Source organism: Nannobrachium achirus (genome assembly GCF_963921795.1).
Source record: "Nannobrachium achirus genome assembly, chromosome: 19".
Classification (NCBI taxonomy): Eukaryota; Metazoa; Chordata; class Actinopteri; order Myctophiformes; family Myctophidae; genus Nannobrachium; species Nannobrachium achirus.
Window position 1 is genome coordinate 11,847,341 of NC_137826.1, and position 12,820 is coordinate 11,860,160.

The window sequence follows — 12,820 nt, forward strand, 5'->3', positions numbered from 1 at the left end:
CATCATCATGCTCTTCCTACAAAGATTAAAGGCCCATGCTTGTGGCACATCATTCACTTGCCACGTCACTTTGTAAGCTCAGTAAATATTGTTGAGTAGTTAAAATACATGAACCACATGAACCCTAATGTCCCTATTCTGGGCATGTCATAATAGGCAAACATTATGCAAAAACAGGAGAACATTTGGAGATGAGATTTGGTGTAGAGGGAGGAAAAACTGAAGGCCAAAGATAGACCCCTAGGGATTACCAATGGCGTAGAGGAAGAATATTGTTTTTAAGAGGTTAATATCTACAAAGTTTGCTTCTGTATTGGTGTTTTCACAACTCCATCCTGCAGGCCCTGATTACCCAGTAGTAATAAGGATTCAGGGACGTGCTGGCCATTGGGAAAAGCGGGACAACTCCCGAACGGCCGGTTCATTCCCGGCCAGTCCAGGCCGGCCATTAGGAAAAAATAAAATGTCGGCCTTCGTTCCATTTTGGGGGCTGTGCGGCCAACAAAGTAAATCGTCACTGTTTTTTCACAAAGCAAAGCCCTGCTTCATCATACAAGGCCGTTGCACAAAATTGTAGATCGGCTGTTTTCACTAGTTTAAATCATTTTTAAAATGATAAATACAAAACAAACGGTTTTGGACATACAAGGTTTCCACCCGACAACGACGAAATATAACTAAAAAATAAATTAAAAAAATGAGGGCCTCTCCAACTCTTTTTCCCGGGCTGAATCAGGGGCCCAGCACGTCCCTGTAAGGATTTGTGTCTATCTTCCAGTATAAAAATACATTAACACATGTTGGACCTTTATTGTGTGCCAAGCTGGATATCTATTGAGGGAACATTGGGAGAGACAAGGAGGGGTAGAACAAAATAAAAATATGCAAATATCCATATAAATGAAGGCTTTACTCACTGATCTCTGAAATTAATACACACACACATGTATTAATGGTTATATCAACCTTACAGATGTTATTATTGGCTGCCATGTTTTCTGAAAGCGATGTTTTACGATTGTTTTCTTATATTTGCATTTAACCATCCATATTTTCTTAACTGAATAAACAGGCATACTAATTCCAAAACAAGTAAACCTGTAATATAATACTTCTACTTTTGTCTATAATGGCATGCCCAAATTAAGGAGGCCAGGTTGGATGTGGTATATTCAAATACCCATTGGTTGAAGTGCTCAAGTGGGCAGCTCACACGCTTCACAGTTACTGTGTCATTTCTCACTTGGTTCAGTCATTGACCTGTTCTCATATTTGTGGACCTCACTGTTGTGAATTATAAAATTACACAAGTCTAGAATAAGTAGTTCCTCTCCATTCCTCTGCAACTCTTATGTGCCACAACAGTGCCAAAACCATGAAGCAAATGTGACTATGGTAAACTTTTGTTCTCTACTATGTTGTTCTTTTGTATGTGTGTCTTTGTCATGAAGTGATAGTGGTTCTTAATCACTGCATTGCTTTTGTTGCACATTATTCATCATCATTTTGCCAAAAGTGTTATGGCTTACACACTCCAGGCATTAAATTGACCAGAGGTGATTAGAGTATATAGACACTAACTGGTTGCCTGATGATTGATATTCCGGCATTATTTTTCCCCTGTTCTGTATATAGATCCTTAGGGCCGATGCCAAAGCGAGTTTTAAGCATACAATACACTTGAATGAAGTTGATAATGTTCAGAACTTTTGTGACTTTTCTATGAATCCAATAATGCCAATGCATGTAGCAAACTGCTTTTCAAAACTCCTTGCGCCAACCACTCATGGTATATCTTTTGGTCTTCAAAGTGTTGTAAACATAAAAAAAAAAGCTGTTGCTACTCTGATAAACATACTGTGTGACGTACAGAGCTTATGTTGCACACTTGCATGCATTTAACAGTATCCAATTTTCTAATACTTTGCATTTAGTACCCTGCAGTAGACAGTATGTATATGAAAGTAGCAACAATGTGGTTGTCAGTTATTAATACATGTTTTGATTGTTGTGAATAGGCTACCATGAACATAATTTGTTTCAAGATGTGATAGTATGGTATTTACGAAAAAAACGTTACCGTCATAGTGCAGAGTATAGGTTAAGGGGGATCAGAGGAACTCTATATGAAATAGAAACACGAGGACTTAAAGACAGCTTAAAAGTGATTTGTGAAAACGTATGATTATTTTGAAATATATTACTTTTAAAAGCCTGCGCAGTATCAATGCAGTCTATGTTTATCAGTTGTCTACAAAATGATCAACACGCGGCGCATCAGTTTAGGTTCGCTTGTCAGCCTGCATACTGCTGCATGTGTCTTGAGTAAGAGACATTGGTCATGAAACATTATGCCAGGTGTTATGTCATCTTTATGATAGTATTATGTAGGCTATATGGCATTTGACGCAATTTTACAAAGTTGCCAGACACCTTCTGTATTATGGTCATTGACATTTTTATTGAAGATGGATTCTCATCCACTCAAACGAATGAGCTTGTGATTCTCTTGTATTTTTCTGCTGATGTTTATAAACTTGAGACTGGAATATCCACTGCATGGTGACACTTCTAGAAGATACTATGGTCTTTATAACGAGTATCTTTTATCAGTATTTTATACCCTTGTTAATTTTCTATAATCCATTTAACCTTGCGTTTCGAGCTGATACGTTTACTGATAGCTAGGTATCAGAGAGCTGTGCTGTGTGTTTACTGTATGTACCGTGTGCTTCTACGTGTGTTCTTTTCCATGTGACTTCATTTTTGTTTCTGCCGTGTGTTTGTTGAATTTGATTCTCGGTTACACTGTGGTTATTTTATAGTTATGATTGAAGATTAAACCTTTTTTTTTATTTTGTATTTTATGTCAACTTGTGGCATGACTTTGAAATAAAAAATAAATAAAACCTCTTTGGAAGTGTTTTTTTTTTTTTACTTTTTTGGTGAGTACTGAATGTGGTAAAATTGTCGCAAATGAGCAGATAGTGGCCGAAGAAGTATTCACATTTTTTACCTAAAGGGGAAGACCACCCATTTTCAATATTGAACTATGTCATTAATATACCTTAGAGGAGTTGTGTGGAAATAAATAAAAAAGTTCCCCCTCTTCTGTGTTGCCTAGAACTGGAGGATTGATTTTTGGGTTTGTATTGTAAAGTACAATGTGTGATGTCATCAAGTTCTGATTTGCAATACAAACACCAAAATCAATCCTCCAGTTCTAGGCAACACTGAAGAGGGGGAACTTTTTTGGAGCTGTGTGAAACACAGGCTCCCTATACGTGGCTGTGTGGGTCTGTGTGTCTGTGTGTGTGTGTGTGTGTGTGTGTGTGTATGTAGCCTGACTTCGGCGCGTAACTAGTGCCGCACCATTTACGCCACTCGCGCAATATATACATCAAAATGTGCGGCTCGGCCGGGAATGGTGTTCTATTACCTTTCGTTCCGATCCGCCTTACCATGCCGACGTAATCGGCAAAAAACAACGCTTAATTGTTCCCATTGACTTATAATGGGACAATGCAAGAAATCACTTTCAAGTATTTTTCTCTCGTAAACCATAGGAGCTACAGTTTCAAACCTCGGAGAGGAGATTCATAATGAATCACTTTACGTTTTGCCCCGTAACTCTTGAACCGTGGATCGGAAAATTAAACTTATTTTTTCCCTGGATTCCTTGGGTCAAGACGCATCTCCCCATATAGGCCACGCCCATTTGCGCCAGGATAGATTTTCCGCCATCTTGAATTTTCTCCAAAACACACTTTTTGCTCCTTTTCCTACATATTTTCTTCAAATGTCACAAAAATCGGTACACATGATCTACACACACACACACACACACACACACACACACACACACACACACACACACACACACACACACACACACACACACACACACACACACACACACACAGCTCCACTTCACACGGGTGTGATTTTTTATTTCCAAACTCCTCTAAGGTATATTAATTACATAGTTAAATGTTGAAAATGGGTAGTCTTCCCCTTTAAGTAAAAGTATCAATACCAACGGGCACGGTGGTGCAGTGGTTAGCACTTCGCCTCACAGCCAGAAGGTCCTGGGTTCGATTCCCACCGGGGGGCGCTGGGGGCGTGTTCCTCCACCCGCGTCATCAGCACCCACACCCTAGGTGGGGTTGGCGATAGGGCCTTTCTGTGGTGAGTTTGCATATTCTCCCTGTGTCTCCTTGGGCATAGGCCCTCACACAAAAACATGCAGTAGTCCTGGTTTCTATACTACCTCCTCTCCCTAGCCAGCTGGGTGCTCCCCAATGTCCCCTGGCGCGGCAGGGGGAGAGCGGAAACCAGGACTACAGGTTAGGTAGTCAACGGGTGAGAAAAATCGGTTGCAAAAAACGTGGGATAAAAAACATTAAAAAAAAAAAAAGTATCAATACCAGAGTGTAGAAATACTCTCACACCAAAATACCTATGAGAGTGGAATCCACGTTCCGCCAATACGTTTCAATGAGAAGGGAGCGTTTTTTGCAGAAATCCTCTGCTGGCATGAAACCGCTTCACTCTCATTGAAATGCATTGGCGGAACGCATATTCCACTCTCATAGGTACTTTGGTGTGAGGGCACCCTTACAAGTTGAAGTTCGGAAATTGGAAATACTCCAGTAAAGTAAAACTACTTCAAGAATTGTAGTAATTGGGAAGACCACCCATTTTCATTGTAATTCACACATTGTACTTTACAATACAAACCCCAAAATCAATCCTCCAGTTCTAGGCAACACAGAAGGGGGGGAACTTTTTTCTATTTCCACACAACTCTTCTAAGGTATGTTAATGACATATTTCAATATTGAAAATGGGTGGTCTTCCCCTTTAAGTACAGTACTTGCGTACATGTACTTAGTTACTTTCCACACTGTGAGCCCGTCTCTTTTAAGATGTTGACATCAGTGCGTCTCAGCACTGTTTATAGTCCTCCAGAAATCAGTAGAGGCCTAAGAGTAGTTTCTTATGCGTTGCTGACCAGCACTCAAAGGATAGTTCACCCCAAAATGTTTTTTTTTCCTTTTTTTTTCTCTCTACGCCATGGAGACTTGAGTTCAATCATATTTTGAAATTCAATGGAGTAAATTGATTTTCCCCCATTGATTCCGGATGGGGACCCAAATGCATTTGGGTCCCCATCCAGAATCAATAGGGGTAAATTGATTATAATCACATTTCGGTCTTAGGAATGCGACAAATACAAAGAAATATTATTGAACTCATGTCTCCATGGCGTGAGTAATCAATAGAAAAAAAAAATTTGGGCGTGAATTACCCCTTCAAAGTACATTAGGAATGTATGACAGTGTCGCATGGCCAAAGAAAAAGCTTGTGAGCTTGTAGATCGTCTATTTTTGGTGCGTGGCTCCGTCATACAAAGTACGGTAAGTATTAATGAGGCTTAGGTCCCGCCTCCTGGCTAATACGGGATCAGTGGCTGTGAATGAGAGACTTCAGAGTTACTGCACCGAACCCACACATCACGCTGTGACTGTAAAGTACAGACAAACCCTAACCGGCACCGAGACCTGAGAGAATGGAGTCATGATGAGCATGCAAAAGATGACAGAGGTTCAACAAAGACAGATGCCATAGGGAGCAGAAGGAGGGGGGGAAAAAATAAGAAAAACTAAGAACAGATAATTTGACATCCACTGTCTTCCGGTACCTACAGTATAGTGTATTTCCATCTCTGGCCTCCTGTTTACCTGGATTACTTTCAGAATGCATGGGAAATGACTGCTGCGGAATAGGCTGAGAAGACCCCGGGGGAAAGAAGAGTGCGTCGAGAGGTAAGTGGAGCAGGTGGGTGGCTGGGTGCACATGGTTGGGGGCCTGGGGGGGGCTTAAGCATATCAGCCCAGGCCACATAGAGCTCCTTCTCTCCTGTAGCTTTAGGCCAAAAGCCTATTACTGCCCACAGCTCGCCACCCTCAAAGTCCTGCCTGTTTACTGAGCCAGCGCTGGTTAAAGCTGCAAGGCCTCATTTTCAAGGCCTACCTAAAAGAGAGACCACATTTGTGATTTGCTAGTTATTACTGTATTAACATACTACTACTTTTAACCAGATTGGTTTAAAAAAAAAAAAATATATATATATATATATATATATATATATATATATATATATATATATCATTTTATTCATTTACAAATTGCAGCTTTAATTTGTCTCTGAGTGTGTACAAATGGAATGTATAACGATTCAATTAGTTACATTTGTTCATTGTTGTGAATTGCACATAACTAAATGAAAACTGAGGTATTTACTGTGTATTCAAATCATGCTTAACCAGTATAGCTTTGTCTATATTATTGTATTGTACCGGTATGTGTGGGGAAAAAAATGTGCTTTTTATTCCAGAAAAAAATACATTTTCAGGTTGGAATGTAAGTTTGTATGTGATTTGGACATTGGTTTGGCCCCACATTCAGAAACTGCAGGCACATGCACACATAAACATCAAAGGGGACTTGAGCCCCTGCCCTTTTATCCGTCTGTAAAAAAGGGCCCTCTCCAGACCATGAATGCAGTTTTTACTATGGTGAAAGAAATGCAAACACCCTCTTTCCATGCCATATACCTGACGGCATTCAAGAGAATTGCCTTGTCCAAACTATCCTGAACTTGAAAGCAGCAACTCATGTTGAAAGAATTGCCCTCTACTGTGTAGAAATCAAACATTTTTCACCATAAAGGCCCTTTTAGAGATTTCAGCCCCTGCCTCTCTAACATTCTCTGCACGTCCCCGAGAAACTGGAAAGTTTATAAAAAATGATAATGTTTTAGTAGAGGACTAATTGAAGAGAGAAGACAGTTTTTAAACCCGGTTTGAGCAACGATGAACATACCAAATCCTCTGTGTCTTTACTGTACCTCTGAATCCCTGCCATGTGAGTCATTATTGACATAAACATACATCCATACTGTACAGCTCCACGGGCCTCCTCCAGGGGCGTCACACCAAATTCTGGGCCCTGGGTACAAGGATTCACTGCGGGCCCCCCATGAATGTTAACTATTGAAAAATAGCAGATATACAAGCTCACAGCGCGGCACCGAGTGCCGCGCTGCGAGCTTGTATATCTGCTATTTTTGAAAAATCTTGAAAATGTGTGCAAGAAACCTATGTCAAGGACCCCCAAGATGATATGTATTTGGCCACGGACCCTGATCTCAAAATATTTAGTTCCAGGGACCCCAGAAGCAAAATTCGAGTGTTCGACATGTTCGCTTAAAAAATAAATATATTCAAAGATTTTCACGCATTTTCACAGCTTTTCAAAAATAGCAGATCTACAAGCTCGCAGCGCGGCACCGTGAGCTTGTGTATCTGCTATTTTTCAATAGATAAAGTTATTTGGGCCCCTCCACCTTGGGGCCCCAGTAACTCAGTCCCACTTTCCTACCCCTTGTGACGCCCCTGTCTCCTCGTTAGAATAGCATTATAGGCCACACACAAAGATTAGCGGCCCAATCCCCCAGGCAGATTTTTGGCATTAGCGAGACTGCTGGTGACCCATGCATGACTGCTTTCATCAATAGAAAAAGTACTCAAATGTTTTACTAAAGTAAAAGTATCAATACACCGATGTAGAATTACTCTCTTAGGGTGCCCTCACACCAAAGTACCTATGAGAGTGGAATCCGCGTTCCGCCAATGCATTTCAATGAGAGTGAAGCGGTTTCATGCCAGTAGAGGATTTCTGCAAAAAACGCTCCCTTCTCATTGAAATGCATTGGAGGAATGCGGATTCCACTCTCATAGGTATTTTGGTGTGAGGGCACCCTTACAAGTAAAAGTCGGGTTATCAAAATTAACTTTAAAAAAAGGGGGGGGAAAGTACAAAAGTATTGGTATCAAAAAAGCCAAAGTTTAAATATGGCTGAAGTGGTTAATGTAGGTTTTGTAATAATAATCAAAATCTACAAAGTAACTAAGTTTTTGAATAATTGTAGTGGAGTAAAAGTACAATATATGCCTCTGAGAGTAGAAGTAAAAGTATTGAAAATTGGAAATACTGCATGCAGTACTAAAGTGAAATTGTACTTAAGTACTTTACTTGAGTAAATGTACTTTACACCACTGTTTGACACAGCCTTTGAGGACAGAGGTGAAAGGTTCTGAACTCACAAGCCTGGTTTTGTTGTGGCCAATAATGCTCTTTGCACGTGTCAAAACAGAACATTCAGATTTAGTGACCACATACATAACCGCATACACACTAGCATCCGTAACTCACCTTTCAGGAGGCAAGAGAAGGAGGTAGTTATCACTTCTCCCATAGACAGAAGTGATTGATAGTCAATCAATCAAAAAAAAAGAAGAAAAGAAAACAAAAGGCTCTACAAGCTCCTCTCATTCTCTGCCCTCAATTTCTTTTCTCTCTTTCTACACCTCACATGGATAACTGGTGGCCCGGGGGCCACATGGTTATTGATTTCAGCTGTTACATGCAAACATGTTTTAACAAGCTTTAATTACTTACAGTCTAGACCAATATTAGTAGAGAATTATTCCAAAAACGACAGAATACAGAAAAACCAATGAATGTTGAATGTTCATTTTCTTGGGGTGTAATTGAGGTCAGGAAACATGAAAAAAAGCCACAAAAAGAATATTTAAGGGATAATTCTTAAAACAGTAGTCAAATTCTTTGACAGACAGTGTGCCAGTGTTAAACATCTATAGAACTGATATGCTCCACTTTCTTGGTATTTGTAAGCAACAGTGTTCTGAATCAGAACACAGATAATTATTTTTTGTGAGACCTGTAAAGATTTTTCATATCTTGCTGAGACATAATTCCTTCAATCTTTGATATAGTCTTACGCTGATAGTAATCTGACTTTGGTATAATGGTGGCTGTTAGAATTCAGGTCTGAGTCCATATGACTTCAATGTTGTACTTGATTAATAGAAAGACGCAAAAGTTGATTTATTCATTGCATTTACTCCATGTTTTTGGACCCTAGTACGGTGGTGATATTATTATACATTTGTGTAATCAATCAATCAATCAATCAATCAATCAATCAAAACATGTACTAGGATTAGGTTAAAACGAAATACAGATGGCCTGTCCCTGTCTTTGTTGATTTTCTCTCTGACTCTAAGGGCTGGCTGTTGGCCGTTTGCATTCCTACACAGTTGGTCTTACTTGTAGACCATTTCAGTTGTTTGTTTATCATCTCCTCCAATTTAGGTTCCTACATGGTGACCTCTAATGTCCTGGAATCAACCAGACGCTGAACCATGGTCATTCTGCAACAGGTACGGTATGAAATGATAATGTTATTGTCATGTTTCGTTTGTGGGAACAAACACAAACAAACAAGAGAGAAACATTTCTCAAGAAACTAGCTGCTTTACTTGGTCAACACGGTAGTTGGCAAAACACCACAAAACTTTGTGCAACCAATCACTTATTTAAAACACTGCCGATTGTCCATTTAACTCTGAGTACTATGCAGTGCAGGCCAGGCATCCCACCTTTCTCTCTCTCTGGGCTACGGCCATCCCTGCACTGTGCACATACACATCTACATGTATAGATAACAATATAACAGCCAAGGATGATCATTTTGAAAGTGCATGAAGTCCTCCTGCGCCCTGAGTCCAAGAAATCAAATAATTGGTAGAACCTGCTTTGTTGCCTTTTGTTTGTGAGCTAAAAGTGTGATTTGGCCTGAACAACAAAGAGCACAATTAGAAACAAAGACTTTGTGGCTCCTACTGACAGTTATAGCAATAGAGTAATAGTACAGTATTTTAGTGTGTACTTACACTGGACTGTGTCTGACAACCAGGGAGACTATGTCTGGCTGGACCTCAAAACGGGCCGGGAGTTTGAGGTCCCCGTGGGTGCTGTGGTCAAACTGTGTGACTCTGGGCAGATCCAGGTGCTGGATGACGAGGGCAAGGTACGTCCACTAAAGCAGTGTTTGTCAACCTGTGGGTCGCAAATGATTTTGGGGGGTCCCCACCCAGATGATTAACTTAATGTCAAACATTGTTTTCTCACTGAACAGTAAACAAACCAACATAACGTTTAAGTGTATAGACTAGAGCATGTGCACATTTCCAACTTGTTAATGCCTCTAAAATGACAAATTAAACATTGGCCAAATTGTCAAATATTAGAGGGAGAAATCTTGAAAATAGCTGTCCAATGATTTAAATGTAATTCGTTTTCTGTCATTGCCGTCACACAAAGATGTATTGGATTCAATACAGTCTCCCTTTAGCGGCCACAATATCGTCCCACACCGCGGCATAAAGGCCTTTCTTACATGACTCAGGAATTCTCCCTCACCATTGCAATTGCCTCTACATTTTATGTAGCTACTGGGGATTCGAACCCTGTGAATTTTTTACTGACACCTTCCCCACATGACATGAGGAGATGTTGCGTTATGAGCTTCAGGCAATACTACTTGTCAATCAGTAGATGGTGGGAGGCCACCTTAGCCTGGTTCCAGACCTGAATCGCTAGCCACACCCCTTTAAATTTGTTGTTTCGGCGATACAGGTCTGGGAGTGCTCTCATTGAAGCTGTTTTCCTTGTTTGGAAATCCGTCCGGGGAATCAGCGTTGCTTCAACTCGATGACGTTGGGGCTTGTGAGCAGTGTGGGTGGGGTTTTCCCAGAACTCATGTGCGGTCGCCGGACCGTACCGCGCATTCCCAAACATAAACATTGCGTCGCCCGCCGCGGTAACATGCGATCATATCGATCTCGCTATGAAACATCAGTAGCAGACATGTTTTGCTGTGTTTGATTACTAGTTTGTTTGTAGTGCTCCTATTCTGCCTGTTTCTTTGGTTAGCAAGTAGCAAGCAACAGGCTAGCCTAGCCACTAGCCAGCCACGTAACAACACTACGTCATTGCTACTGTTGTGATTGGTCGGGTGGTGAACCAATCGCAAAAGACTGCCTCTTTGGCAACACCCATCCCAGAAACGGCTGCGGATGAAAGCACGTTCAGACTGAATAATGGAGTGAAACGAAATGTCAATTCAGGCTGAGTGTCAGGCTAAGGCCACCTCCAACCACCACTGATTATATTGTATTAGCATACAATACCACAGTGGTTCTCAACCTGTCCTGTGGGTCAGAACCCCAGGGAGGTTGCCCCCAGATGACAGTAAAGTGACACTTTAATGACTTTTAAGGCTTTTGTAATATCTTAAAAAAAAAATATGAAAAAAATAAATACATCTAAAGTAATCAACAATCTATCACTGGTCAAACATTGTCCAAATTGTCAAATAATAAAGAAAGACGAAAACGGGCAGCCGTTGTGAACTTGTGAGCTTCTAGATTGGCTATTTTCACAATATACTTTATCTTTGGAACCGAGTCAAACCAAGTTGAGAACCCCTGCTCTACCATACAGACTGGTTTATTCACTAAAATAAGTCCTTGCTTACAGCTTTAAGCATCATTTATATATGCCATTACTGAAAATAACATAATGACGATTACAGATGAAGCGATGAGACAATGTTAGTGTCATGTGAAGAAGTATAAAATTAGTATTCGTGGTGATGAATATGAGTTTCCTTCCATCACACAGGAGCACTGGATCGACCCCCAGAATGCCACCAACATCAAGCCCATGCACCCGACCTCCATCCACGGCGTGGAGGACATGATCCGCCTGGGGGACCTCAACGAAGCCGGCATCCTGCGCAACCTGCTCATCCGCTACAATGAGAGAACCATCTATGTTAGTTCCCCCCGCTATGCACCATCCATTACAGCTCAGCCAAAAAGTCTGTAGTACACAGTAAAATCCTCAATGTTAATTGACCGCCAAAACATTGTTTTTCGACTTGTGTCGTTCCCTGCCACGTTTTCAGAGATTGTCACTAGCCTTTGAAAAATCAGAGAATATGCTCCGATTTGGTCGCGGGGGGAGGCTCAAAAGATGCGCACGGGTGCCCTGTCCTTGGAAATTAATCCCTGTCTAGTGTCTACACACGACAATCCACTCAAAATATATCTGTTTTCGCGTCCACCTCGTTTCCACCACTCGTCCCATACACTACACTACACTATGAGGCTTTATCCTTTGTTTTTTTTGTTTTTTTCAAAACAAAAGTGAAACCTGTTTTTGTTTTCTGATTTCGTCATCAACGTGTCAGGTGACCTTCCGGTTACCCCGGAAATAATTGGTGACCCATAAGCTAGCGAACAGCGCCATCCAGAGTAAAAAATAAGCAACTTGTCAAACTGGGTCTTGGCAGCCTGGACCATTGGGAATAGCTTGTGCAACTTGGATTTCACTCCCTCCGAAGTAGTGAGGGACCAATCAGAGCCCAGTCTGCAAATAATCAGAGCCCATTATGCAAATAGTACCAACAGATCGAGCCATTTTATCACCAGAGCCATTTTTTAAATCTGCTCCTTGGAAATGCAGGTTCCACACAGAGATTCCATCTACGTGGTGATATTAATCTGACCATGCCAGGCTAGGTTTTGCCAGACTAGAACTATTTTACTTCTCTTTTGTTTGTTTTTTTTGTTTTTTTTTCACACTGCAGTGCTGAGGCAAACTGAAATGAGTCATGCTGTGCCAGTCTTGACACACATCTAAGCTGGCTGAAAGACCCCACGGGTCAAAGGGGATTTTCTGCAGCAGCATACTGTACTCTATAGCTATTGCTTGGTTGGTTGACGCTGCAATGTGAGAGGCTTATGCCTAAGTTACACGTCGTCATACAAATGAACTCTTTTTTGTGGAGCGGCATAGTCATGGGATGAAGTATCAAACAGAA

At 41.0% G+C, this 12,820-nt stretch overlaps 1 protein-coding gene across 1 annotated transcript in view; it reads left to right on the forward strand.

Annotated features, from left to right (window-relative positions):
* Positions 1-11,643: 11,643 nt before the first annotated feature.
* The window catches only part of myo7ab (myosin VIIAb), a gene marked incomplete at its 3' end in the record, with an annotated part of 54,991 nt that continues 53,814 nt past the window's right edge, over positions 11,644-12,820 (forward strand). Inside the window, exon 1 of the mRNA XM_080748543.1 lies at positions 11,644-11,769. Within this exon, the coding sequence (XP_080604669.1) occupies positions 11,659-11,769 (111 nt within the window). The 5' untranslated portion in view covers positions 11,644-11,658. The remainder of the gene's footprint in view (positions 11,770-12,820) is intronic.